General features: G+C 38.3%; 1 protein-coding gene and 1 pseudogene across 3 annotated transcripts in view; one reads left to right on the top strand and one right to left on the bottom strand.

Annotated features, from left to right (window-relative positions):
* The window catches only part of NR2C1 (nuclear receptor subfamily 2 group C member 1), a 40,800-nt gene extending 14,667 nt beyond the window's left edge, over positions 1–26,133 (bottom strand). Inside the window, exons 1-9 of one of the 3 annotated variants that reach the window (XM_018047634.1) lie at positions 25,493–26,127; positions 17,178–17,249; positions 12,056–12,286; positions 8,941–9,022; positions 7,207–7,386; positions 5,714–5,861; positions 5,520–5,610; positions 1,450–1,643; positions 109–262 (exon numbers count right to left, since the gene is read on the bottom strand). In XM_018047634.1, coding sequence (XP_017903123.1) covers positions 109–262; positions 1,450–1,643; positions 5,520–5,610; positions 5,714–5,861; positions 7,207–7,386; positions 8,941–9,022; positions 12,056–12,286; positions 17,178–17,231 — 1,134 coding nt within the window. In that variant the 5' untranslated portion in view covers positions 17,232–17,249; positions 25,493–26,127. Of the gene's footprint in view, positions 1–96; positions 263–1,449; positions 1,644–5,519; positions 5,611–5,713; positions 5,862–7,206; positions 7,387–8,940; positions 9,023–12,055; positions 12,287–17,177; positions 17,250–25,492 lie in introns of all 3 variants that reach the window. The other 2 variants (XM_005679828.3, XM_018047635.1) reach the window with 2 other exon arrangements.
* LOC102181363 lies at positions 13,485–14,423 on the top strand (annotated as a pseudogene).

The raw sequence follows: 27,374 nt of genomic DNA on the forward strand, positions 1-27,374 counted from the left end.
AGCACAACAAATATATTTTGACTTCTGAAAGGACAATTAAAATCAAAATGGTCACACAACATAAAAATTATGAAATATATATACATATAGAAATACCCTGAAAGCTACATGTGAATCGCTGAGAAGTGGCCCCTCTTTTTCGATGTAATTTATGCTTGAGTCTCCAGCAATTAGGTGTACGTTTCCTTCCATGCCCTCTCCTGAGCTCTGACAGGCTGTGCTTTCTCCAGGATTCAAAGCTTTTGCAAGAGTGTCAAATGCCCTATAAGGAGACATCAGAAGCTGTGAGCTTGGCCAATCTCCACAATAAAATGAGAATTCTATATAAAATTCGGAAATTAAGATTTAGGCCTTAAAAACTGTTTGGAAAATAGAACTTTGGTATATCACTGAGCATTCTATATCAGTGATGTCTCTGACTCACTCTCCAAAAGTAACAAATTAAACTTCAAATGTACAGTATGAAAAACTTTATTATTAATATATTTTACCAGAGAATTGGTCTTTTTTAAAAACTTATATGATTTAAGGGGAGAAAAATTCTTACACTTCATTTTACAAGTTAAATATTTGATACAACAAGGTATCAGGCCATTTATTTTACATACAGAAGTTATTTAGAAGAACAAGGGCAAGAACTTAAGTTGACTTTATTTTATACAACACAAAGTTAGGTTTTTAATTTTATTTTAAAATGCAGAGAATACTCTAAACTTATCACAACACAGCTATATCTGAACTATAAGAATCTGAGATTAGGATGGCAAATAATTAATATTAGTAAATAACTAGTCAAAATAGCTCCCTGTATTTTTCAGTGAGAGCGCTTCCACAGTTCTTTAAAACCTCATGTTCAACAAAGTACTTAGTGAGATTCTTAAACGCAGTTCCTTCAATATTTTAGAAGAAGAACAGAGTGTGAAAAAAGCCTGAAAAAAGTTGGTTTCTACGTATTAATAGCAAAAGAATGAAAAGTAGAATTCTGATACAAGTTTCCTGAAGTGTAAACTTAAAACTATAATGGATTCAACCCAATTTTTAAAACCTATTTTCATCACCAGAAATTGGTGGAAGAAATGAAAAATGAGTGCTTAGTAAGATGTATGTTAAACTTTAAATACACAGAATATAAAATCTGGCAACTAAAACATTTGAAAAATCAGACCCAAATTATCATCTTTATTGGAAAAAAAACCAACTGAATTTTGACTACATTTCTAATCTTATCATATTTACTTATTGCTCATTATTTACAATGTAACCTGCTGGACATCATTTTATAGTGAATAGAATTTTTCAATGAAAATTTACTTATGACTTAAATTTTCTAAGTTTAATAGAAATAATTGTTTTTTGAAACTTCTGTAAATAATATTTAACATAACAGTATTTTTAAAGAGATACTAAAGGACAATTGGCAAAGGGACACATGCTCAAAACAGATCTTACCTTGAAACATCACCGTTAGTCTGCATTTCTTGATGAAATTCACACAAAGAGGTATAAGAAGTATCACCATTGCTTAAGCTTTCAATCATAGACACTTCATTACTATTTGGAGCAGGATCTTTAGTTTTTCCAAGGTTTGCTAATGATGTAACCACACTGGCCAATGTACTTAAATCTCCCTGACATGATACAGCCTTAAAAAAAAAAAAATTAAAATTCTGCAAATTGGTATCAGTTAACATTTCAATCTTAAATATCTAATTCTAGAATGTGAAATGCCAAAAGAAAAGTATATAAAGAGAAATGAAATCTAGAAAGTAAAATCAAAGAGCTCTGAGCTTTTAGAAACTTGAGGGAACAAGTTTAAAAATATCAGGCACATTCCTAGGAAATATTAATATTTACACAGGTGACTTTAAACTAAAAACTGTACATAATGGCTATCTATCCACATAACAATTGCTTTCTTTTATTAAAAAGGTATTTCCTGCCCCAGGTCTTAGTTGTGGCATGTGGTATCTAATTCCCTGACCAGGGATCGAACCAGGACTAACAGGCAAGTCCTGTAACAGTTGCCTTCCCTATAAAAGGATATTAAATTAGATGAGCTTTCAAGATCTTCCAGCATTAAAATTTTGATATTGCTGTAATTTCCAAAACTTATTATGCAAACCTGAAAGTTGCATAGGATAAAATTAATGTTTTATTAAGGAATAGAGGAAAAAAAAGAAAAGTGTATTACTGAACAGACTTCTAGGATGCCAAGTTTTACCAGCCACTGTGTTAAATGTGTTAAACATTAAGCACTCTGTAGCTGGAAAGTCCCTCTACATTATTTAGGAGACTGGGCTTTTGTTATATATTGCATGTTTTCCTATTTGTCACCAGTTTTTATTTTTGTTAATGTGTACATTCTTTATGCATGAATTAGCCACAATTCTTTTATGAGAAAATCTGCTCAACTCTCTGACTACCCAGAAATATAATCTGTACAGAAAAAGCAGATGGATGGTTGATTTTTCTTCCTTTTATTTATCAATTTTAGAGCAATGAATCAATGCCCAAGCAACTTATGATGAAAGGTGAATTTTGAGTATCACTTTAAATTCTTATTTTTATATATTTTACTCATTAGTCATTCTTTCATAAATGCTCAAATCATTCCACCCTCATCAAATGAAAGGCTCTTCACTTGCCTTCTATGACTTCTGACAGGTCCACAGATATTTAAAATTTTTCATTATACCTTTATGGTTTTTTAGTGATAATGATTACTCCTAAGAGAATACACGTTTCCTTGAATTTTTCTATATCAATTCTTTAGTTTATGTGAAACTGATTTCAGTGAATACATAGGCAAAATAGTTTCTGTGCTCTCCTCAAACTAAAGAATGGTCCCAGAATTATGTACTGAGCAATCCACCAGTTACTGAGTTTCTTACATGATTGCGACCTTTGTATGTATTTTATGTAATCCACACAACAATCCTGTGAAATTGGAATCACTGTCCCTGTATTACTGATAAGAAGAATTACTCATTGTCACTTTAGCAGTTTAGTAGTAGAGGAAGGAAAGTCAGATCGGTCTGACAGGAAAGCCTGTGCTCCTAACCCCTGCTCCTGCCTTCATATATACATGTAAAAGGAGCTGACATTTTTAGGTGTTTTAATTTTCAACTAAAACATTTATATATTCTCTTCCATTTCATAACATGTCTATCTAGACAGGTGCTTAATGTGGAAAGGACTTACATTGTAGCTTGACAGCTTTGGGACCATTTGTCAGAAACTAACCAAACAAGGTTGTTAACACAATTTAATATAAAGACATTTAGAGAAGTACAGTGTCTGGGCAAGTATTACAAAAATTTTCAACAAAACTTAGCTCTCTTCCTTCCCTAAAGAAGTTAATATGTCAATGAAGTTGTAACTACCATTCTAAGCACAAATCATGTAGATAAGGCTAAGTGAAGTCTTGAATGTAATTCCAAAATATATGGTAAGATACCAAATCTCCATAATTAATAACAATATGCTAAAGCCCAACCTGTAAGGCAGACACTCTTATTATCCCTTATTTTATAGATGAGGAAGGACACTGAAGCACCAAGGTCAAATATCTTGCCCAAGGTTATGCAGCTAGTAAGTGGCAGATGAAATTTGATTCCAGAGCACAAGAATTAAGATTGCCTTAAAGTATCAAACAAAAAATAACAACACAAATCTGGCCATATACAGAATAAATAATCTCATAGGGCATATGAAACCAGATTACATTATAGGTTAAGAGAAACACCAGTTAACAGGCTCTCTGAAATCTGCCTTCAGGAACAATGTTTGTTTTCAGTTCTTATAAGGGGCTTTCAAACACTACGGAATTCCACATGCTCGATCTAAACAAGCAAATTTTTTTTCTTTCAGACCTCTTGCTCAATAAAGAGCTGCTCCAAATCTCTAAGGGGACCCAGATGACTTGGATACATAGCATGAGAGCTCATGCAATTCTGTTCCTACTCTTGATTCAAGTCAGTGTTTTAAGTGAGGTGCGTGAAGAATTTCTCTTCACCTGAAATATTTTAAATATCAACATTTTAACACTAAAAAGTTTGTAGGAGAACACAAAAGGAATATAAAGAATTTTATACTTATTATACATTTCTGTATCTGAGGACTTTTAAGATGAAAGAAACCCAGAAGACTTTTCCACATTGAAGCTATAGTTGGTTCTAGCGGAAAAATGAACATTTCTACTGATAAAATTAATTTATCAGGACTCACAAAACAGAGGCTGCTCCAGTGACCTGGCCCATTTCACACCACACTTACGGCAGAAAGCAAAGAACTAAAGAGCCTCTTGATGAAAATGAAAGGGGAGAGTGAAAAAGTTGGCTTAAAGCTTAACATTCAGAAAACTAAGATCATGGAATCTGGTCCCATCACTTCATGGCCAATAGATGGGGAAACAATGAACACAGTGACAGACTTTATTTCTTGGGTTCCAAAATCACTGCAGATGGTGACTACAGCCATGAAATATAAAGACACTTGCTCCTTGGAAGAAAAGCTATGACCAACCTAGACAGCATATTAAAAAGCAGAGACATTACTTTGCCAACAAAGGTTCATCTAGTCAGAGCTATGGTTTTTCCAGTAGTCATGTATGGATGTGCAAGTTGGACTATAAAGAAAGCTCAGAGCCAAAGAACTGATGCTTTTGAACTGTGGTGTTGGAGAAGACTCTTGAGAGTCCCTTGGACTGTAAGGAGATCCAACCAGTTCATCCTAAAGGAAATCAGTCCTGAATATTCATTGGAAGGACTCTTGCTGAAGCTCCAATACTTTGGCCACCTGATGCGAAGAACTGCCTCATTGGAAAAGACCCTCATGCTGAGAAAGACTGAAGGTGGGAAAAGAAGGGGATGACAGAGGATGAGATGGTTGGATGGAGTCACCAACTCAATGGACATGAGTTTGAGTAAGCTCCGGGAGTTGGTGATGAAAAGGGAGGCCTGGCGTGCTGTAGTCCATGGGGTTGCAAAGATCTAGACACTTTAGTCAGACACTTCAGTTCAGTTTCAGACTGAACTGCAACTTGAGTCAGTTTGCACTTAAAGGAAACATCTGTCAAAGAAACCTATCATACACCAGTAATAATCCTCCAGCTCCAGCTTTAGTGAGCTCACCTCACCCTAGACAGCAAGACCCGAGAACATTACAGGGAACCCCAAACTCTGGGCCCATCCCAACCTCTGATTCCTTTTTGCTGCTTCAAATCCTCTATAAAACTAACTCTTGTCTAAAATTCCTCCACTAGAGTGTTCCAGTGCTTATCAGCACTGTAATCTGCTCATCTCATTTTCCCTTAAATAAGGAACACTGAACTCATTACCAAATTTTTTTAGTTTTGTTATTTGATACTACCAGTTGATAAATTTCATTAAAATAAAAACAAAAATCTGTAACCCGAAATATTTAGGACCAAATCAATTGGCCAAACTGATGGAGGAGAAAAGGGAAAACTTTATGAGCTTAAGCAATTTTAAGCTTTAAATTAATTGTACTAAACACACCTTATCTGGTGTCATCAGCATAGTTGACTCAGTTTTTATTCCAGATTGATGAATATTCACAAACATTCCTGAATCTAAAAGTCCTGCTGACCTGTAACAAATAAGTAGAAATTTTAGCCTTCGTTTCACTGGGAAGACAAAAAATGACCACCTACTTAATATATGTTGCTGTTGTTTTCTTTTTTTTACTATACCTTGCAGTTTCACTATCTGTTACAAAAGTTGGAGTTGCGGCTAATGGGCTTCGAAGGTCTTTTCGAATGTAGATTTTTTCTGTTGAAGCAGCACAGTTGGAAGATTTTTCTCTGGATACTTCAATGGGTTTTCTTTCACACTGAACAGCTACAAAAATGTGCCAAATTTATATCACAATGCAGAATTTATAAGCAATTATAAATGCAAGCTCTAGGTCAGCAATGTTGTTATGGGAGACATGGTTACCATAACTCTAAAGATAACCATCAATCTTTAGAAATTATTTTTCAAGGTCCACGAAGTTGCTTCAAATAGTAAAACTGGCCACTGTGCATCTCTCTTGTTCTCTTTTCTCTCCCTGCCCTAGTTGTGGCAGAAATGCAGAATTCCTACTTTTTAAAAGTTCACTGTCAAGAAGGAAAACCTGAAGTTAGGAGTCCTTTACATATCTAATATACGTAAGAGTATTAAAAAATAAAGTATTTAAACAACTGAAGACAATACTGACAGTGAACCACAAAAAGACCCAAGTCAAATGTTTTTTTAATTAAGGGCAGGGAGTTTTTTTTTTTAAATTTTTTGGTTTTTTAATTTGTACAGGGCAAGGAGATTTTTGAGCAGCAACTCAATTGCTTAGTTTTTATTTATAAAATAGAGGTTAATAAAAAAAACAGAGGTAATAAATTTTATGGCCTTCTCTGGTAAGGCTCAGATGGTAAAGAATCTGCCTGAAATGTGGGAGACCTGGGTTTGATCCCTGGGTTGGGAAGAGCCCCTGGAGAAGGGAATGGCTAACCATTCCAGTATTCTGGCCTGGAGAATCCATGGACAGAGAGGAGCCTGGAGGGCTACTGTCCATGAAGTTGCAAGGAGTTGGATGTGACTGAGCAACTTTCAATAAATTTTACAGCAATTTTATTTCATGATACTTAGGAGACAGTATACTGAAGTTGTTAAATGTACGTTTTCTGAGAAAATCAAAACTGCCAAGACGCAAATCCAAGTTCTGCCACTTATTAGTTATGTGACCTTGGGCAAGTTTCTAAATTTCCTCTGTTCACACAAATGTAAAATGGCTAATAGTAGTATCTACTGACAATTCTGATGTGAGAACAAATAAGTTAACTTATATGCTATACACAGAGTAAAGCACAATGAGAGCTCAATCAATACTAAGGTAATGACAGAAGCTAATACTGTCATTACCTTATTAACCACTTTAGTATTAATAGTTTGGTGAAAAACTAAACTGGTATCTAATTACCTTTTTTAAAAAAATTATTATTACCAGATCCAAACTAAAATTACATGTCTGGCATTATAGGCATTCAGTTAAGATCTGTTGAACATATAAAAAATACACATTCACATATTTCTATATTTTTGCTGGAAAACTTAAAAAACCATATATATGTGACATATTTTAACATGTAATTTCTAGGAGTTTGCCTGAATTCTTAAAAGTATTTTCTCCTTAAAAGCTAATACATACAGTCTTGTTTCATTCCAAACGCAATACATCTTTGTAACCTGCAGTATTGACAGCGATTTCGATGGTGTTTATTAATAATACAGTCCTTTGATCCTCGACATGAATAAACTAAATTTTTTCGGATACTTCTTTTAAAAAATCCTTTGCAGCCTTCACAAGTTACTGCTCCATAATGACGCCCTAGAAACAAATGTTCAAGAAAATACAAAAGTCACATTTTTCCAGAACTGAAATGAAGTAGGCCCGCACACATCTACCCTTAAAGCATGAGCTGAAACTGAGATTTCTGAATTTATGACATGATTTTTTTTTTTTACGAACTACCAGAGAATGACACAAACAATTCTCCGATAAAATATACTATACGATATGAGATTTTAAATTTTGTAAAGTACTTTTAACAATGACATGGAAAATATGGGAAAGAGAAGAAACAAAATCACCCATAACCCATGATATAAAAACTACTTTCACTTCTGAGATCACTTACAAAGTACAATTCTATTATGTACTATTTAAGGGTTTCCCTGCTGGCTCAGTAGTAAAGAAAAGTGAAGTCGCTCAGTCGTGTCCGACTCTTTGTGACCCGTGGACTGTAGCCCACCAAGCTCCTCCGTCCATGGGATTCTCCAGGCAAGAAAACTTAAGTGGGTTGCCATTTCCTTCTCTACCTGCCAATGCAGAAGACGCAGGTTTGATCCCCGGGTTGAGAAGATCCCTTGGAGAAGGAAATAGCAACCTACTCTAGTATTCTTGCCTGGGACATACCATGGACAGAGGAACCTGGAGGGCTATAGTCCATGGGGGTCCAAAGAGCTGGACATGACTTAGCAACTTAACAACAAAAATATACTTTATAAAGCTATTTTATTCTGAAAACTATGCTCTAAAAAAAGGATATAATGTCAGTTAGTATTTGAAAGCTAATCATCCTTCCTCATAGTGAGTCCCACCTTTAAATTTCTGGAGAAATCTGTTACACTTTGATAAACTTATCATTTTCACAAACCATATCCTTGGCATAAAAACTATTAACAAACTGAACATACTCCAGGAAAAGCTCTAGTACAAGTTTTGTAATGAAGCTATGGGAAAGATAAAAATGAAGGAAAACAAGCTGGGCCCTTAAACTTATCTCACTGGTACTTGTGAATATATATGAATAAATATGGGTATGTATTTCTGGGCATGAAGGAACAATGGCCAGAAGTAAAACGGTGTAAACCTGAGTACTAAAAACAGGCTTGGAGAAATGTCTGCTCAACTATGCAGAGCATTTCATCAGGGTTCACCAGAGCTTTTCCACCTCAGTAATCTATTACTCTGTATTCCTAGAATGAGAACAGGGCTCAACAGGTAGATTAGTAATCTAATGTTACATGTTATTAAGGATCACAACTAATTCTTAAGCAAAACTTTTGACAAAACTGGTTTCACATTCAGAAAAATTTCCACATGTTCAGTTTACTTTCAAAAAAGTGAAACTGCCTTTCATAAGTCTTTGAAATATGCATTTTATGTCATTGCAAGATCACATTAAACTGCAGTGAAATAAAACCTTCAGGTGAATAAAAAGCTCTAGGGGAAAATCAGTTAAATTTCATAGGCTACAAATATGAACCATAAAAACAACAGGTTCCTTTATTTTACTTTTTACTTTCAGTAGAAGAAATGCAGTAGTAAGGCAGTTATTTTAACAACACAACAAATATAGCAGGTTATTTGTAGTATTACCTGATGCTTTGTCTCCACATACTACGCAAAGATCAAAAACCTTATTTGGTCCTTGTTCTGAGGAAGAATTATCTGTTAAGAACTAAAGAAACCCCCCCAAACAAACAAACAAACAAGAAAACAATAATTTGTTGTTACTCAGTAATACTCTTATGTAAAAAATTAAAAGAACTTTCATATTACTTTTTGCTTTCTTTTTTGTAAGTTATTCTGAAACTTTGAACTCTATTATTATGCATGTATCAATTAAACTATTCTTAATTTTCTTTACATAAAGATTAAAATTTCAATGTTATAAAAAGTACAAACAGAAATAATACCTTTTTGGTTTGTTCCATAACAATTCATTAAAGTAAAAACGGTCTTAAACACACAAATACATGAGTATATTTTTCACTGTATCTCACCCATAAAGTATTCACTATTCATACGGATCACATCAAATTACTGTAGAAGTTATCTGTCCTATTGTGACATTTGTCTTTGAATAACTCAGAACATTTCCCCATAGAATGATATGACTAAAATAAGCTATAATAGCATAAAAAGAGAAATCTAATTTTTTTGAATACAAAAAGGTTATGAAGAAAAAAGAAATCTGTTGAAACATTTACTTTAACTATGGAACATGACTGATGTACAAAGGTATAAACTTTTCATTCAGCTGTCTAAGGATTGGGTTAGGTGCAGAGGTTGAGAACATGGACTCTAGAGTCTGTTAATGACAGCAAATTATTAGGGACTAGATGGAGTGGCCTTGGGCAAATTACTAAATCTCTTTAAACTATATTAAGAGCTCATCACTAGGTACAGCTAATATAATGCAAAGAAATACTAGTTTCTTCTTTTAGGTTTATCCTTCAGTCTGTCATTTTCTTTCAATCTTTTGAAATGTGAACAAATTAAATTCAAGCTTCAAAATGGTAAAAACCTACCCCTGCTTTAAAACAGCTCACAAAATAATCCTCTACTTTGACTCTTTTCCTTCTCTTAGGGGTGTGAATGCCTTCATGAACAATTCTGATTTTAAAAACTTTAAATAGTCATTAAAAGAGCTGTCCCAGGGAATTCCTTGGTGGTCCAGTGGTTAGGACTCTGCGCTTTCACTGCTGAGGGTCTGGGTTTGACCCCTGGTTGAGTAACTAAGATCCTGCATGCCATGCAGCAAGGCCAAAAAAATTTTTCAAAAATAAAATAGCTGTCCCTTTCTATGTTATAGTAGCATAATTTCTTCTTATATCACCATAAAAATCAGTCTTCAGTGAAAACTTAAAAACAATTTCTGGTGTTAGATATCCTTTGAAAACATCTCTGACAAACATCTATCTTTTTTAAAATAGCATATCTACTGCAAACAGTGCTAATCTTTTATTTGTTAATTTCCTAAGGTTGGAAGAGACACTGAGGTTAATGGGCCTGCCCACATCCCATCTTAGGTCACTAGAACAGAAATCAAATCTTGGCCCAGGGGAATTCCATCCTATACCTGTTTCTCTTCCATTGCTCTTAGAGATGCAAAGTACTGATATTATTTTTATTTTTTAAATAAAGAAAACCTTTGAAAAAGATTAACTTCAAAGAAACCTGATATACACCTTTTCAGCCAACTGATGTCACCAGTCATAAATATGATGAGAGGAAGTACCCTTGGAATGATGTGATGAAAACGGCACTTAACGTCTGCTAACTACTCCCCTAAACCCACAACCCTAGTCTAACCATGAAAAAAACATTAGACCAAGTCCCACAATAAGGCAATTTATAATATACCTGACCAGCATAACTTAAAACTATCAAAGTCACCAAATATAAGGAAAGTCACAGATAAGAGGAGTCAAAGGAAACGCAACAAATGTACTATAATTTAGTATCCTGGAACAGACAGACGTTAGGTAAGAATTAGGGAAAGCTATGGAATTTAGCTAATGTATAAATACTACCAGTTCATTATTTGTAATAAATATATCACACTAATGTAGAATGTTAATAAGTAATTGTGTGTTGGGCGATTATATGGGAACTCTCTATACTAAATGCTCAGTATTTCTGTAAATACAAAACTGTTCTTAAGAAAATCAAGCCTGTTTATGAAAAAAAAAAAAATAAAGAAATTAGGGTATGGATAATGCCATAGATTTTTTTAGTGACTTCTAATAACTTTATATATTTTATCCATTTTCTACATTAGCTGTTTTTAAAAGTAATATAAAATTGTGTAATTGGAAGAATAATATAATCTATGAGGATATATAGGCATAATTTTGTATCTTACGAATTTGGAGCTTTTCAATTCTAAAAGGAATTTTTATTTTAGCTTTTCATCACAAAATATGGAATCCAATTTTAAGTGAGCACCCTCACCAAAGCTTCTGGAGGCCAACTTAAGGGTTCACTGTATTTATATTCAAACATAGCAACCAGTGGTAAAAACAGCAGCTACATAATTGTATAAAAGCCTTAGCTGGCTCTTTGAAGAATAATGTATAACTAGCAAAAATAAAAAACAATGTGAAGTTAATTTACACTACTGACTGAGTTCCAGTGTTAGAGCATCCCATAGGCTAGACTGCTTACTACATTAGTGAAGATGTATGACAAAAGGGAAGCAAAGGCCACAAAGCTGCTAGCTGTAATATGGACTTCTTGATCTGGCAGCTGCCTGTTCACAAGAGGCATCTTGGTCTCGGAAACTGCAGTTACAGAATTCTGTAGATGCTCCTGATTTGGAAGTTTCCTAACTGCAAAAGCAGAAGCTCACCTAGAATCAAGTTCTGAAGCAGGCTCCCATAGTTATTCTTGGAAACCTGACCTACAAGTATTCCTTCAGCCTTTCTAACAGTACTTTGAGCTCTCTACATTCTTTGTTAAATTCCTTCCTGCCCAAACCAGCCAGAGTGGATCTTACTATATGCCACTAAAAACCCACCAAAATATACGCGGTGAGGATGTGTGAGGAAAAGTATAGTGGCCCATAGGAGAAGGTAGCACCTAATTTTATACAAGATCTTTTCCTACTGAACATGCAGGATATAAAGTCTTAATGTCAGGACTTATTTTATGATATGCTTTTTCTTTTTTTCAAGGATAAGATTAAAGAGAAACTCTATGAATTTACCTGGAGCTGTTGTGTAGACAAATCAGGAGTTGTAAAAAATAACTGGTTGACACCTGCTGCATCTGGGGTCGTGAAGAAAACTTTTCCTGGAGTAGAGTCTTGCCTGGCCAGAATGACTTTGTTTGGAGTAGAGCCATCGTGATTTGTCAGAATGAACTGTTTGCCTTGGGTATTATGATCAAGTGCTGTCACAATCTGGATTTTCTGGCCAGTAGGCTGCTCTGTAACAATCTAATACAATCATGTCATTAGTAATTAAGTCAACTTAATCTTTTTCCTTCTCTAAGGACAATTTTTCTCATTTCTTCAGACAAAGCTAGACTAGAAAGCATACCATTACATACATAGATTCAATGTAATACACATAACATACATACCATTTAATCTAGCAATTCTACTTCGATGACATCCTACCCTACAGAAATAAACAAATGTGTAAATAAAGCTACAATAGTAAGAACACTTGGACTTCACTATTTTGATTCCTTCCCTTCCCCTCCTTTCTACCTTTCATATACATAAACATATACTGGGTATATTCTATTTGCCAATTGCTGTTTGTTCTGGGTCCCTGGATACAACAATAAACAAAACAAAATTTTTATTCTCATAAAGCTTTAACTTTAGTGAGGAAAGGCAGATAAAAAACAAGCAAATAATATTGTCAGGTGGTATTATGTGTTACAAAGTAAAATAAAGCAGGGTAAGCTGGGGGTTATTGATGGAATGAGAGCGATGAGGAGATAATATCTCAGCACAGACCTGAGTGAAGGAACAGACCAAGGCTTAGGACTAGCTAGGGGAAATGCATCCCTAGTAGAGGAAGCAGCCTGTGGGGCAGGAAGAGTGTGTTTGATATCGCTGAGGCAAGAGACACAGCAAGAGAGCTGTGTGAGTGAAACTGGATGGGAGAGGGATTTATGATAGGAAGTGGGATGTGAGAAACAAAAAGGGCCAAACTGAAAAGGGTCTTGTAGGCCATACAACATCTGATTTCCTACTGGATGACATGGAGATCCACTGAAGAGCTTGCAGAGCAGAGACGTGGCAGGATGTTTTGCAAACAGCATCTTTCTAGATTTAGTGTAAAGATCAGACTGTGAATGTTTAAGAACAGAATTAAGGGAGACCAGAAAGGACGCTAGTGCACAAACACTGGCAGCACTTGGGTACTGTATACAGGCAGAGACACAGGCCAAGATCAGGGTGGTAGCCACGCTAGCGGTAAAAAGCGGTCTGGGATATTTTATAGAGGGAGAGGCGACAAGATACGCTGCTGGACTGGATATGGAATATGAGGAGAGAAGAGTCGAGGATGATTATGGCCTGACCAATTAGGACAGAACTGTCATTTACTGAGACAGAGCAGTCTGGAGAAGAAAAAGTTCATGAATAAAAAGAATAGCCTAGCATTGAGGGTTTTCGTTGTAGCTTAGCAAATATTTTACGGAAAAAAACTCATTAAGCCAATTAAATTCCCTGAATTCAATTTTAAAATGGCAAAGCTGATTTGTTTCCAAGTTTTTTCTATTTCTCTGAAATTATTTTCAAGACCATTTTTTACTTTTTCTGGCTCTCAAAGCAGCCCCATGGTGGTCGTCAAAAACCAGCACCTTATGAAAGGAGGCAAAAAGAGAGCCAAGAAGAAAGTGGTTGATCCAGTTTCTAAATAAGATTGGTATGATGTGAAAGCACCAGCTATGTTCAATATAAGGAATACTGGGAAAACACTGTTCACAAGAACTCAAGGAACCAAAATCACATCTGATGGCCTCAAAGATTATGTTTTTGAAGTGAGTCTTGCTAATCTGCAGAGTGATGAAGTAACATTTAGAAAATTAAAGCCAATTATTGAGAATGTTCAGGGCAAAAACTGCCTGACTAATTTCCATAGCATGGATCTTATCTGTAATGTTGTATTCCATGGTCAAAAAGCGGCAAACCATGATTGAAGCTCATGTTGATGTCAAGACTACCGATGGTTATTTGCTTCATCTGTTCTGTGTGGTGACTAACAAACGCAACCATCAGATTTGGAAAACCTTTTACGCTCAGCACTAGCAGGTATGCCAGATCCCCAAGAAGATGATAAAAATAATGACCTGAGAGGTGCAGATGAATGACTTGAAAGAGGCGGTCAATAAATTGATTTCAGATAGCACTGGAAAAGACTTGCCAATCTATTTATCCACTCCATGATGTCTTCATTAGAAAAGCAAAAAATGCTAAAGGAGCCCAAGTTTGAATTGGGAAACTTCATGAAGCTACATGGTAAAGTAGTAGTTCTGGAAGAGCTACTGGGGATGAGACAGGTGCTAAAGTTAAATGAGTTGGTGAATATGAGCCACCAGTCCAAGAATCTGTTTAAAATGTGTACTTTTAATGATGACAAAAGATCTTACTTGTGGTAGAAAAAAAAGACAACTATTTTCTGCACAAAATTTACAGCACAGTTCTGAATCACTAATTAGTTTTTGTCTAGAGCACACTGAATTGATTATGGCTACTACCAATTTGAGTTTCCATTGACGACCAGTATTTCTACTATGCCCTATTTTCCTGGCTGCAGTCTTAACTGTTTTGTTTTGCATAGGTTATTTCTACCAAGTCTAGTCTCCATCCTCCCCACTAACAATTTCTGCAATTTTCAATGATACCTATAAGAGGTTTCAGTTCATCTGTAATTTTACCATGTAAAGTTTATGCTGTTATACATTTCATTTTAGAATATTCCTATCAGAAATATTAATTGTAAACTGAATAAAAATCTAATGGCTCACATTTATTTCTTAGAGACAAGAGCATCAGGTACATGGAGGGTCCAACTGTTACTGCCTGGAAACACTTTGCTTAGATGGGTAAAAGTATGTTTATCGCAGCACAATAATTATAATTAGAAACTGAAGTGATCCAAGTAGCCTTCAATAAAGAAGAGTAGATAGATTATGGAAACAGTTCTCAGGTCCTAGGATTTCTTTACATGCCTAAATAAATAAATAAAAATCACTGAGAGCCCAAACAGCTTTTATTTACATAGGTTGTATCTATTGATATTTATCATACTGAAATTCAAATAGAAAAAATTTAAAATATTATTTCATTTTAAAATAACTCATTAAATATTAACATATTTATTTAATGAAAAATAAGTACATTTTCCAAACAAAAAAAAAATTTAGTGGAGGACAGAGGCACTGATTTACATTTTTGCAAACAGATTCAATGTCTGGCTTAATAGAAGCTGGACACTCATACGTGCCTGTGCATTCAATCTGCTGCAAAGGCTGTTTTGGTTAAAAGAAAGAAAGAAAATCCAGCCTTATATATTTTGGGTAAAAAGGGAAGAATATCTTAATTGCTTCTTCAAATTGTGTAAACTGTTCTTTGATATGACATCAAAACTTGAAAAGTGATAGCTTTTTAGAGGTTAGTTGCAATGTAGAATCAGAAACTACTGGGTTGGTCAAAAAGTTCATTTGGGTTTTTCTGTAAGAGGATACAAGAGACTCGAACTAACTTCTTGGCCAACCAATATATTAAAATCTCTTGGTCTATCCTGCAATGTGAATCCTTCACTTATGAGTGATTTTGTTACATCATGCACTTGTCATTTGGAAAACACTGGTTCAATGAGTTATGCACACCTTTTAAATTGTGACATATTTTAACATATCATGTAACGGGTAGTCTCTGGAAAATTACACCACATATTTGTGAGAAAATTATAGTGAGAAGACAAACAGCATTTTAGTACTATTATGAGAATGGTTTGGACCTTGCTGATTCTGAGTCCCTAGATGATATTTTTAAAACCTCTGGACTGTGGAACTTCTTACTAGAACACAACTGTTTATATGATATAGATCTCCTTCTAATGGTCCAGTAAACCTCAGATTTCGCACCCTCCAGAAACAGTCTCTGACTAGATCCTCACACCCCACAACTCTTCATTTGCTGTTTTTCTTCCATGTTCCCAATTCCCAATTACACTCTATACAATTACCTATCATAGCACTGAACATATTCTATTTTTATTGTCCAATTATTCAACCATCTCTCACTAGATCAAAGTGAACTGAAATCAGTTCAGTTCAGTTGCTCAGTTGTACCCGACTCTTTGCAACCCCATGAACTGCAGCACGTCAGGCCTCCCTGTCCATCACCAACTCCCGGAGTCCACCCAAACTCATGTCCATTGAGTTGGTGATGTCATCCAGCCATCTCATCTTTTTTCGTCCCCTTCTCCTCCTGCCCTCAATCTTTCCCAGCATCAGGGTCTTTACAAATCAGTCAGCTCTTCGCATCAGGTGGCCAAAGTACTGGAGTTTCAGCTTCAACATTAGTCCTTTCAGTGAACACCCAGGACTGATCTCCTTTAGGATGGACTGGCTGGATCTCCTTGCAGTCCAAGGGACTCTCAAGAGTCTTCTCCAACACCACAGTTCAAAAGCATCAATTCTTCAGCGCTCACCTTTCTTTATAGTCCAACTCTCACATCCATATATTACTACTCGAAAAACCACAGCCTTAACTAGATGGACCTTTGTTGACAAAGTAATGTCTCTGCTTTTTAATATGCTGTCTAGGTTGGTCATTGGAGAAGGACATGGCAACCCACTCCAGTACTCTTGCCTGGAGAATTCTGTGGACAGAGGAGCCTGGTAGGCTGCTGTCCATGAGGTCGCACAGAGTCAGACACGACTAACTTAGCAGCAGGTTGGTGGCCATTACTTCCCTCCCAAGGAGTAAGCGTCTTTTCATTTCATGGCTGCAATCACCAACTACAATGATTTTGGAGCCCCCACAAAATAAAGTCAGACACTGTTTCCCCATCTATTTGCCATGAAGTGATGGGACCAGATGCCATGATCTTAGTTTTCTGAATGTTGAGCTTTAAGCCAACTTTTTCACTCTCCTCTTTCACTTTCATCAAGAGGCTCCTAAGTTCTTCTTCGCTTTCTGCCATAAGGGTGGTGTCATTTGCATATTATTGTTATTTCTCTGGGCAATCTTGATTCCAACAATCAAGGGTATCTTTTATCTCTGTGCCACCAAAACCTAGCAAACTTATTTGTATAAATCAGTTTGGTTAAGCAGTTAATGAACAGTAAATAAGACATACCTCTCCCATTTGTTGTTCGATAATTTGATGTGCAATTTCTTCTATGGATGCCATGATTTGATTACCAGTGTCCTGCCAAAAATAAAAAGATGCTTTTTCACAATTATACCCACAAAACACATTAACTGAAGAATTTACAAATGAAATTATATGATAGCTAGGATTTGCTTCAAAATATTCTGGCTGTGGGAAGAGGTAGAGGGTAGAGGTGGGAAGGAATAAACAACTTTAGATTGGCTGTGTGTTGACAATTATCAAAGACTGCTGACGCTTATACAAGAGTTCATAAAACTATTCTCTGCTTTTACAAATTTTGAAAATGTCTATTAAAAAAAACTTATTCAATACCAAACAATTTCACTTTTCAAAGTCACTGAAGACTAAACCACAGACCTTCGATATAGTTCAGGAATGGTTTATTAATTAAAGAAAGTCAATCCAGTCTATAAACAAATACATCACTGTAGCCATTTAACATACTTTTTAATCAGTATACTGTAAAAGCTGACAAAATATTCATTCAGAAGACTAGAAGATTTCTCCATAATTTTGTGATTGTTCTTACATGGTAAGTTTAATTTGAATTTTAACATAAAACTCTTCAAAGAGATTTGAGAGTCAGTAAGATTAACAGATTGACTTTGACATTTGTTTTTTCTCTATATCAGGTAGTCAAGAATACAAAAATCATTTGACTTTATCATATTATATACCATCATAAATTGACTAATATTCTACAATTATAATTAATATTAATCACCAAACTGTTTTAATTACTTGTCTTTCAATCACTTTTAAAACCTTAAATGTTTCAATTACTTGTTCTAAAAGCAATATATAGTATTTAATCACTCAACTATCTCCCACTTGAAAAGTAGTGCCAGTTAAGTGCCCTCAACCTCTCTGAAACCCAACCAAGGAGACGGTTACTGGCAAAGCCTGTGTGATCTAGGTCCATGATGGAACATGAATCCTCCCAAACTCTGCTCCATTTTGGCGGGGGGTGGGGGGGACAGGGTGTCATTCTTCCTTTTTTGGGGAAAGGTAACATGTTCAAAACAGAACAGCCCTATTGATCCACCCAGTATTCCAGAGTTCCAGAATTCCAATAGCCTTCATTCATTTCATCCCATTTATGTCCCCTTCAGTTCATGCTGGCAGACATTTCTGCTGGCATGAATTCTCAGAAATCTTTGTTGCCTCCCATGCAATTCATGTGGGTTCATGCCACCAGACAAGAGAGTCCTGTACAGAGCTCTTGTGGGTAACTGCATCTCTAGTCCCACTATGTGCTCTATGTAGATCTCAAGGACACTGTGAATGCAGTCTTTTGAACAAGGCCGCTTACTTTTCCTACATGAAAAACTCTTCCTTTGAGACTTACTTAAGTGAGTTATACCAGTTTTTAATGTCATTCATTCACTTCTCTTTCAATTACATTACTTATTGAAGACTGACAGACTGTTGTCCTGTTCCTGCCGTTCTCCCAGTTTCTTGACCTCAAGGTCCAATAACATTCACCCACTTGCTATTAGTACCTCAATACTGTGGTGCCAGACTGCTCTAATGTATATACTTAACATTATTTTAGCTCTTAATGTTCTTCAAAGCCTTCCCTTTAATTACAGGATGTGAGGTGCCAATGGTTAAACCTTCTATTTTAGCCATATGTACTACTTGTAATTCCTTGAATTTATTACCATGTTGCTTCATATTGCCATGTCTCTGCTAATGGCTTCTCTCTCTACCACAACTGCCATGGAATCACTAGATCAACATGTGTTTGTTTTCCAAGACTAAATTTAACTAAAAAAAACTGAGGAAAAAAAGGATTCTTTACATATTGTTGATGTAAGTCTAAACTGAAACAACCTTCCCAGAAATTTGCGAATGTTTATCAAAGCCTTAAAACTTTTCCTACTCATTGATCCAATAATTCATGCAATATTCTTCCATTCAACAATAATTGTTGAGTGTTTACTATGAGCCAGGAAGTTTTCCAGATGTTAGGGATATATCTTTCTAAATGTCAGGGAGTATTAAAACAAGGGCTTCCCTGATAGCTCAGTTGGGAAAGAATTTGCCTGTAATGAAGGAGACCTGGATTTGATTCCTGGGTTGGGAAGATCCACTGGAGAAGGGATAGGCTATACTCACTCCAGTATTCTTGGGCTTCTCTTGTGGCTTAGCTGGTAAAGAACCTGCCTGCAATGTGGGAGACCTGGGTTTGATCCCAGGGTTGGGAAGATCCCTTGGGAGAACGGAAAGGCTACCCACTCCAGTATTTTGGCCTGGATAATCCATGGACTGAATAGTAGGAGAAAAAGACAATAAATAAAATATACAAACATTCTCAAATATTAATGATGACTTCTCAAAGTGGAGATTTACAGGCCACTTATTTTCTGCTTTTTGAATGGGTATCTACTAATGGGTAATTAGAAAAGTAAACATTCCTTCATTTATAATCCACTGTATTTTGTGCCTATTTATCTTCTAAAGCACCTGGGTTTATCTGTGTAGATGATAAAAAAACTTCTAAAGAAAAAGAACTCGTAGTTTTCCTATGGACTAATTTTTTTCCAACGAACCTGTAGTGTTTAACACTGCCTGGTATTTGTATTTGAACTCAGAAAGCATCAATATTTACTGAAAGATACTTATCAGGCACTGTGTGACTACTAGACTTCACAGTGACTAAGACAGAGATAATCTCTGCTGCATGGAGCTTATATTTTAATAAGGAAACAGATTTTTTAAATTACCATGTACTAAATGCTACGAATGGAGAAGGTGATGGCACCTCACTCCAGTACTCTTGCCTGGAAAATCCCATGGATGGAGGAGCCTGGTAGGCTGCAGTCCATGGGGTCGCGAAGAATCGGACACGACTGAGTGACTTCACTTGCACTTTTCACTTTCATGCACTGGAGAAAGAAATGGCAACCCACTCCAGTGTTCTTGCCTGGAGAATCCCAGGGACAGGGGAGCCTGGTGGGCTGCCGTCTATGGGGTCGCAGAGTCAGACACGACTGAGGCGACTCAGCAGCAGCAACAGCAAAGGCTACAAAGTAAACTAGGGAGTAGTGATAAAGAGAAAAACAGAGAAATATAGGAGGGGGTTTATGACAATAACCTCAGATATGCAGATGACACCATCCTTATGGCAGAAAGTGAAGAGGAGCTAAAAAGCCTCCTGATGAAAGTGAAAGAGGAGAGCGGAAAAGTTGGCTTAAAGCTCAACATTCAGAAAACGAAGATCATGGAATCCGGTCCCATCACTTCATGGGAAATAGATAGGGAAACAGCAGAAACAGTGTCAGACTATTTTTTTGGGCTCCAGAATCACTGCAGATGGTGATTGCAGCCATGAAATTAAAAGACGCTTACTCCTTGGAAGAAAAGTTATGACCAACCTAGTTAGTATATTCAAAAGCAGAGACATTACTTTGCCGACTAAGGTCCGTCTAGTCAAGGCTATGGTTTTTCCTGTGGTCATGTATGGATGTGAGAGTTGGACTGTGAAAAAGGCTGAGCGCCGAAGAATTGATGCTTTTGAACTGCGGTGTTGGAGAAGACTCTTGAGAGTCCCTTGGACTGCAAGGAGATCCAACCAGTCCATTCTGAAGGAGATCAACCCTGGAATTTCTTTGAAAGGAATGATGCTAAAGCTGAAACTCCAGTACTTTGGCCACCTCATGAGAAGAGTTGACTCACTGGAAAGGACTCTGATGCTGGGAGGGATTGGGGGCAGGAGGAGAAGGGGACGACACAGGATGAGATGGCTGGATGGCATCACAGACTTGATGGACCTGAGTCTGAATGAACTCCGGGAGATGGGGATGAACAGGGAGGCCTGGCGTGCTGCAGTTCATGGGGTCACAAAGAGTCGGATACGACTGAGCGACTGAACTGAACTGAACTGAACTGAGTGTGCCATAGAGTCACGTCAATAAATCAGACTTTCAATCCCATTTTTACTATTTACTAAATGTTTAACTACATGTCAGTCACTTAAGGCTGTTTGTTTATAAATGAAATGGATTCAGTAAAATCTATCTCAAAATATTCTTGTAAAAATTGAGTTTGTGAAAATATCTTTGTCAATGTATGCTGTTGTTCAGTTGCTAAGTCATGTCCAGCTCCTTGCGACCCCATGGTCTGCAGCATGCCAGGCTTCCCTGTCCTTCACTATGTCTTGGAGTTTGGTCAAACTCACATCCATTGAGTCAGTGATGCCATCTAACCATCTCATCCTCTGTCACTCCCTTCTCCTCCCGCCCTCAGTCTTTCCCAGTATCAGGGTCGTTTCCAATAGGTTGTCTTTTCGCATCAGGTGGTTGAAGTACTGGGGCTTTTGCTTTCGTCCTGCCAGAGAACATTCAGGGTTGATTTCCTTTAGGACTGACCGGTTTCATCACCTTGCCGTCCAAAGGACTCTCAAGAGTCTTCTCCAGCACCACAATTCAAAAGTATCAGTTCTTCGGCACTCAGATTTCTTTGTGGTCCAACTCTCACATTTGCACCGATGACTACCGGAAAAACCATAGCTTTGACCAAATGGACCTCTGTCGGCAAAGTGATATCTCTCCTCTTTAATATGCTGTCTATGTTTGCCATGGCTTTTCTTCCAAGGAGCAAGCATCTTTTAATTTTGTGGGTGTAGTCACCATCTGCAGTGATTTTGGAACCCAAGAAAAAAAAATTGACACTGTTTCCACTTTTCACCGATCTATTTGCCAATATATCAACATCTATACACACACACACACACACACACATACACACACACACGTATCGGTGTACAATGGTCTCTTACAGGTAAAACGTATTCCCTGACAGTTAGCTGAATAACAAAGTGCTCAATAAATGAGCAACAGGTCAGGAGAACCATCACACTGGAGTCAGAGGGTCTGGGGAAAATCTTACAGAAGAGACATTTGAAACAGGCACTGAAGGATAAGCGTTTTTACCAACCTGAGGGACAAAGCAAAAAAACAGGAGGATGCTGCCTTTACTACTCTAGAGCTAATTAAGATACAGAAGACATACAGTCTTAGATTTTTGCCTCTGATTCTTCTTTTTTCACATTTACCTCAATCTCATGTGTATGTATCTTCCCCACAGGAAAAAATATACCCTCAGTGATGCCATTTGAATCTGTTCATGGGGTTCTCATAGCAAGAATACTGCAGTGGTTTGTCATTCCCTCCTCCAGTGGACCATGTTTCGTCAGAACTCTCCACTATGTCCCATTTGTCTTGGGTGGCCCTTCATGGCACGGTTCATAGCTTTATTGAGTTATGCAAGCAAGCCCTTTCACCATGACAAGGCTGTGATCCATGAAAGCTTTTTCCAGTAGTCATGGGCAGATGTGATAGTTGGACCAAAAGAAAGCAGAGCACCAAAGAATTGATGCTTTCCAAAGTGCTGCTGGAGAAGACTCTCGAGAGTCCCTTGGACAGCAAGATCAAATCAGTCAATCCTAAAGGACATCAACCCTGAATATTCACCGGAAAGACTGATGCTGAAGCTGCAACACTTTGGCCACCTGATGCGAGGAGCCGACTCACTGGAAAAGATGCTGGGAAAGACTGAAGGCAAAAGGAGAAGAGGGTGGAGCAAAGGATGAGATGGTTAGATACCACCAATGAATCAATGGAGATAAATCTAAACACCAGGATATAGTGAAGGACAGGGAAGCCTGGCATGCTGCAGTCCATGGGGTTGCAAGAGTCAGAAATGATTTATTTACTGAACAACAACAGTGGTGTCATCCTCCTTCCATTCAGGTTCACAATTTTAAGTCTGTGCTCTTTGAGTACATCATGAACAGTCCATTTTCTTTCTCCACCAGCCCTACTCCCATCAACCAACTGTAGACTCTTGCTACAAAGTAGTATTTTGCAAACTCCTTGCTGTGAGCCACTTGTGGATGGGGAAATGTAGTAGGTCAAAATTTTCTTCTTTTAAAAAAGAAAGAAATTAGAATAGAAAATGCTGCATCAAGTATAGTGAGGGTAAGGACTTATTTCAATTTAATCTGTGTTAAGTCATGATGGAAAACCTTTTTTTGTGTAGCAGTCAAAAAATGCTTGAAAATATGATGCAAAACAATTTTCTTTTTTCCTGGTAGGGTGGGTCAAACATAGATTTGAAAATCTGGGACTTCCCTGGTGGTACAGTGGATAGGAATCCACCTGCTAATGCAGGGAACATGGATTTGATTCCTGGTCTGGGACTATTCCACACATCATGAAGTAACTAAGTCCATTAACTACAACTACTGAGTTCGTGTGCTGCAACTACTGAGCTCACACAACTACCGCCCACACTCCGCAACAAGAAAACACTTCAGTGAGAAGCCTGGGCACTGCGACTAGAAAAAGCAAGGTGCAGTAACAAAGTCCCAGCACAACCAAAAATAAAAGAAAATCTGATAGAAGTTAAGGCTTCCCTCACAAGAAAACAGGTTCACATTCATTCACTCTACAACTGATGACATATGCTATGCTGAATTTCAGGGAGTTCCTAAACTCTCCTATGGCCAGCCCAAGGTCTTCAGGTTAAGAATCCTTTCAGTGTAATTTCAGCAACTGGCAGAAATAACTTTCCTGGATGAATATTTAATATATTCAACTTTGTGTCTATGAAAAACCCCTAGAAGGCAAGAATCATCTGTGTCAGCTCTTCTGACCAACAGCAAAATCTCAGGATGCTTACAGAACTGAAAGACATCCTTATTCTCCTGTTTCATAAGTATCAGTGCCTCTTTAATGGTCAAAGAATAAAGTTTCAGTCCTTCTCCTGGTATTTTTTCAGTATTTACTAAGTCCTTATAAACACTCCTGCCACTGCAGACACAAAGGAACATTCCTTTATAGTTTGACTTCCCCATCTTCTATTTCATCTCCTACCAGTCCCAGAGGGGACTCCTTCAGGACAAACTGGAATGTTCTTTATTCCCCAATATACAACTCCAAGCTCCTCCTCCCTCATTTAAACTCTCCCACCTTTAAAACTCAGTTGTGAAACTTCTATTTACTTACAAAATTTTATGCAAGGGTGCATTTTTCTAGAGACAGTCTATGGCTTTCATAAAAGATTTAAAAAGGTTGCAAAGGGTTCTATGACTCAAAAAAGGTACATGATTATATAAACTATTAATCCTTTCTTATATACGATTTCTTTCCTTCTCTCCAACAATAGTAGGAATTATATTGTGTAGCACACACAAAGAGTACATATTTTGGGAATGTTTTCTGCCTTTGATTTCCTTTAAAAAAGCTGAAATGCTCCTACAAAGAATGATGAAATTACATTTTCTGCGATCCATTTTATAAATAAACAGAAATACCTTCTTTATTGTACATCTACCCAACTGACATACAATTAAAATCTAAAACCAACCACACAGCAGGCACTGTTCTAAAACCCTCAAAGTCGAAGGTCCATTAAGTTCCGAGGCACAAAAACTCTAAAGGCCTTAATTTCAAGCCTTTTTGTTTTTCCTTTCCAGCAATTATTTTTTAACAGTTGACCAATATAGCGAAGGTTACAAAACAACCTGGCAACATTTGCCATTCATAAAACGGTATCTGCAAGAGCTGGAAGCAGACTTTCTTAAAAAGAGATGCAGGAAGCTTGGACGCGCACTGCAGTGAGGACATTCGGCCGTTGCCTTTTCTTTCTCTAGAGATCCAAAGGCAGCGGCCGCTCCCGCGCCATCGGCTGTGAAGTAGAGAGCGTCATTCCGTCGATCCAGTAAAAACACAGGAACAAGTCAGAGGCTCGTGGTAAAAGGGATCCGGGCCTCGGCTCGCCGCCAGGCCGGCCTCTCCCACGTTCCGCAGGCGCTAGAGCCCACTCCGACCCCGGGCCCGGCGGCAGAGCGCGGCTCCCGGAGGCTGGGGAAGCGGCGCCCGCGCCAAGACGGAAGCGTTCCCTGTAGGTGAAAGGTCAGAGGTGCCGCGGGAGAAGCTGCCGTGCGCGCCGAGCCGCTCGCCGACTCCCTCGCGAGCCCACCGACACGGCCCCGCTCCAGGCTCTGGACCCCACTCCCGGCTCCGGCTCCCGCCTCGGCCTTTCTCGGAGCCCCGCGCACTCGGCCCCGCTGCTCCGGTCGCTCTCCCAGCCCGCCCCGAGTAGCGCGCCGCGGACGCCGAAGAGCGGGTTCTGCCGGCCGAAGCCTCAGGCTGCTGAGGGGACTGGGGGCGCGCCCGTTGGCAGTTGGGAGGAAGGGACCTTCCCAGGGCCCCCCGCCTTCCTCCCGGGCGCCGCTGCGGCCGCTTTTCTCCTCACCCGTCCCTTCTTACCGGCGCTTCTCTGCCGAGCGGCGTCCTACGCTGGGCGTAAACCGGACAGTCGTGTGCGGCGGCTGCTGGGACGGGATGGGGTAGGGGTCCTCCAGGCAAACAGACTGGAAAAAGCTGGAGCGGGGAGGGTTAAAAAAGTGGAGACGGAGCTTTCTGGGTTTGTGTATTTGGGGGCGGGGGGGGGTCAGAGTTCCTGACCCCCTCCCTCAGCGGCTCGGTGCGCGCTCCCGTCCGCGCCTGCGCACCAGTGGAGTGGAGAGGCGGCGAGAGGCGGTCGTGACGTTCCCCCGGTGGAGGGTTGAGAGAAACCAGTCTCTGGAAGTCGACTGCCCCCTATCGCGTAGGAGGGATACTGCTCCGGCATAGCTGCGCTTCCCTTATCTGGGACTTGGAGAAGACACGTGCGCTTAGCATCCTGTTTGCAAAAGGCGGTCCTTAAAGGAAATTTTGAGACTGTTCAGATTGGAGCCAAGATAGATGACCTAATCAGTTTTAGACAGTTCGGTCTCTAATTTGTGGGAAACTGGGCTTTGTCACAGGCTCTTGCCTTAGACTAAACGGTTTATTAGAACACTTAACAAAACTGGATAGATCCCAATAAAATATTTCAAATTCCCTTAAATAAGCTGGGGTATAGCCCTGTTGAGTAAGGCTAAGTTTTACTTATCAACTTTTGTGAGTAAATAGCATAATAGCTAAATGGAGCCAGAGTAGAATCACTTAGAATGAAAACTTTCAGAAGATTGGCTTTAGTCTGTTTTGTTCACTGGTGTATTCCCAAGCTTATGGGACAGTGCCTAATGGTAAATACAGATTTGTGAAATAAGGTGTTGACAGAACATCACATTCTGATAGTGGCCCCTGAAGCACCAAGATGTGGTAGCAAGAGCCACCATGTTTGCAGAGTGCTGTGTGGTTTGGTCTTGCAGGGGTCCTCAAAATGTCTTATTTATTTTTAAATGTCTTAGTTTTGATTCGCCCTAGAAAAGCAGTCACACATTCAGGCCAGAAACCCAAGTCAGGAAAAACAAGGTGCACTGATAAGGAGAACATCTCCTCTGTCATTTCCCCCTGGAACTAGGCATCTGGGCAACTAAAGGGGCATGCAACAACCCCTAACAAGAGAAAACACTCTTTATGTCTCATTCTCTAGAAGTCACCCTCTTCCTTTTAGTATCATTTGTTGTGTAATTAGTGGTTTTAAAGCACCCCTCCTCCATCCATCCTTGAAGTCGAGTCCTAAAGGAAATCAACCCTGAAATGTTCATTGGAGGGACTGATGCTGAAGCTGAAGCTGCAGTTCTTTGACCACTTGATGTGAAGAGCCGATTCTTTGGAACAGACCCTGATGCTGGGAAAGACTAAAGGCAAAAGGAGAAAGGCCAGCAGAGGATGAGATGGTTGGATGGCATTATTGATTCAATGGACATGAATTGAGCAAACTCAGGGAGATAGTGAAGGATGGGAGCCCAGTGTGCTGTAGTCCATCCAGTCCCAGAGAGTTGGACACGATTTAGCAACTGAACAACAGCTACTCCATCCACCCAAATTGGGATCCACTCCTTACGTCTGTCCCAAAGATGAAAGCTAAGAAAGTATATTACCTATAGGTCCAATGGAAAAAGGCAATCTGAGACCGTTTCTCTATTCTCAGTGCCCAATATGCACACCCACAGTGATGCTTGGGGTCATCCCCTTTATAGCCAATTAATTTGCTTAGGTCACAGTAGCATTTCGATGCAGAAACCATCCAAATGGGTAATATGTTTTGTTGGTGAAAAAGAGCTTCCCCTAATTATGATTCAGGAAAACAGATCAGTGTGGTTCATCTCTAATTGCATAACTATAAAAAATGATTTAAAAGACATCATCACACTGAAAG

The sequence above is a fragment of the Capra hircus genome, chromosome 5 (assembly GCF_001704415.2).
Source record: "Capra hircus breed San Clemente chromosome 5, ASM170441v1, whole genome shotgun sequence".
Lineage (NCBI taxonomy): Eukaryota > Metazoa > Chordata > Mammalia > Artiodactyla > Bovidae > Capra > Capra hircus.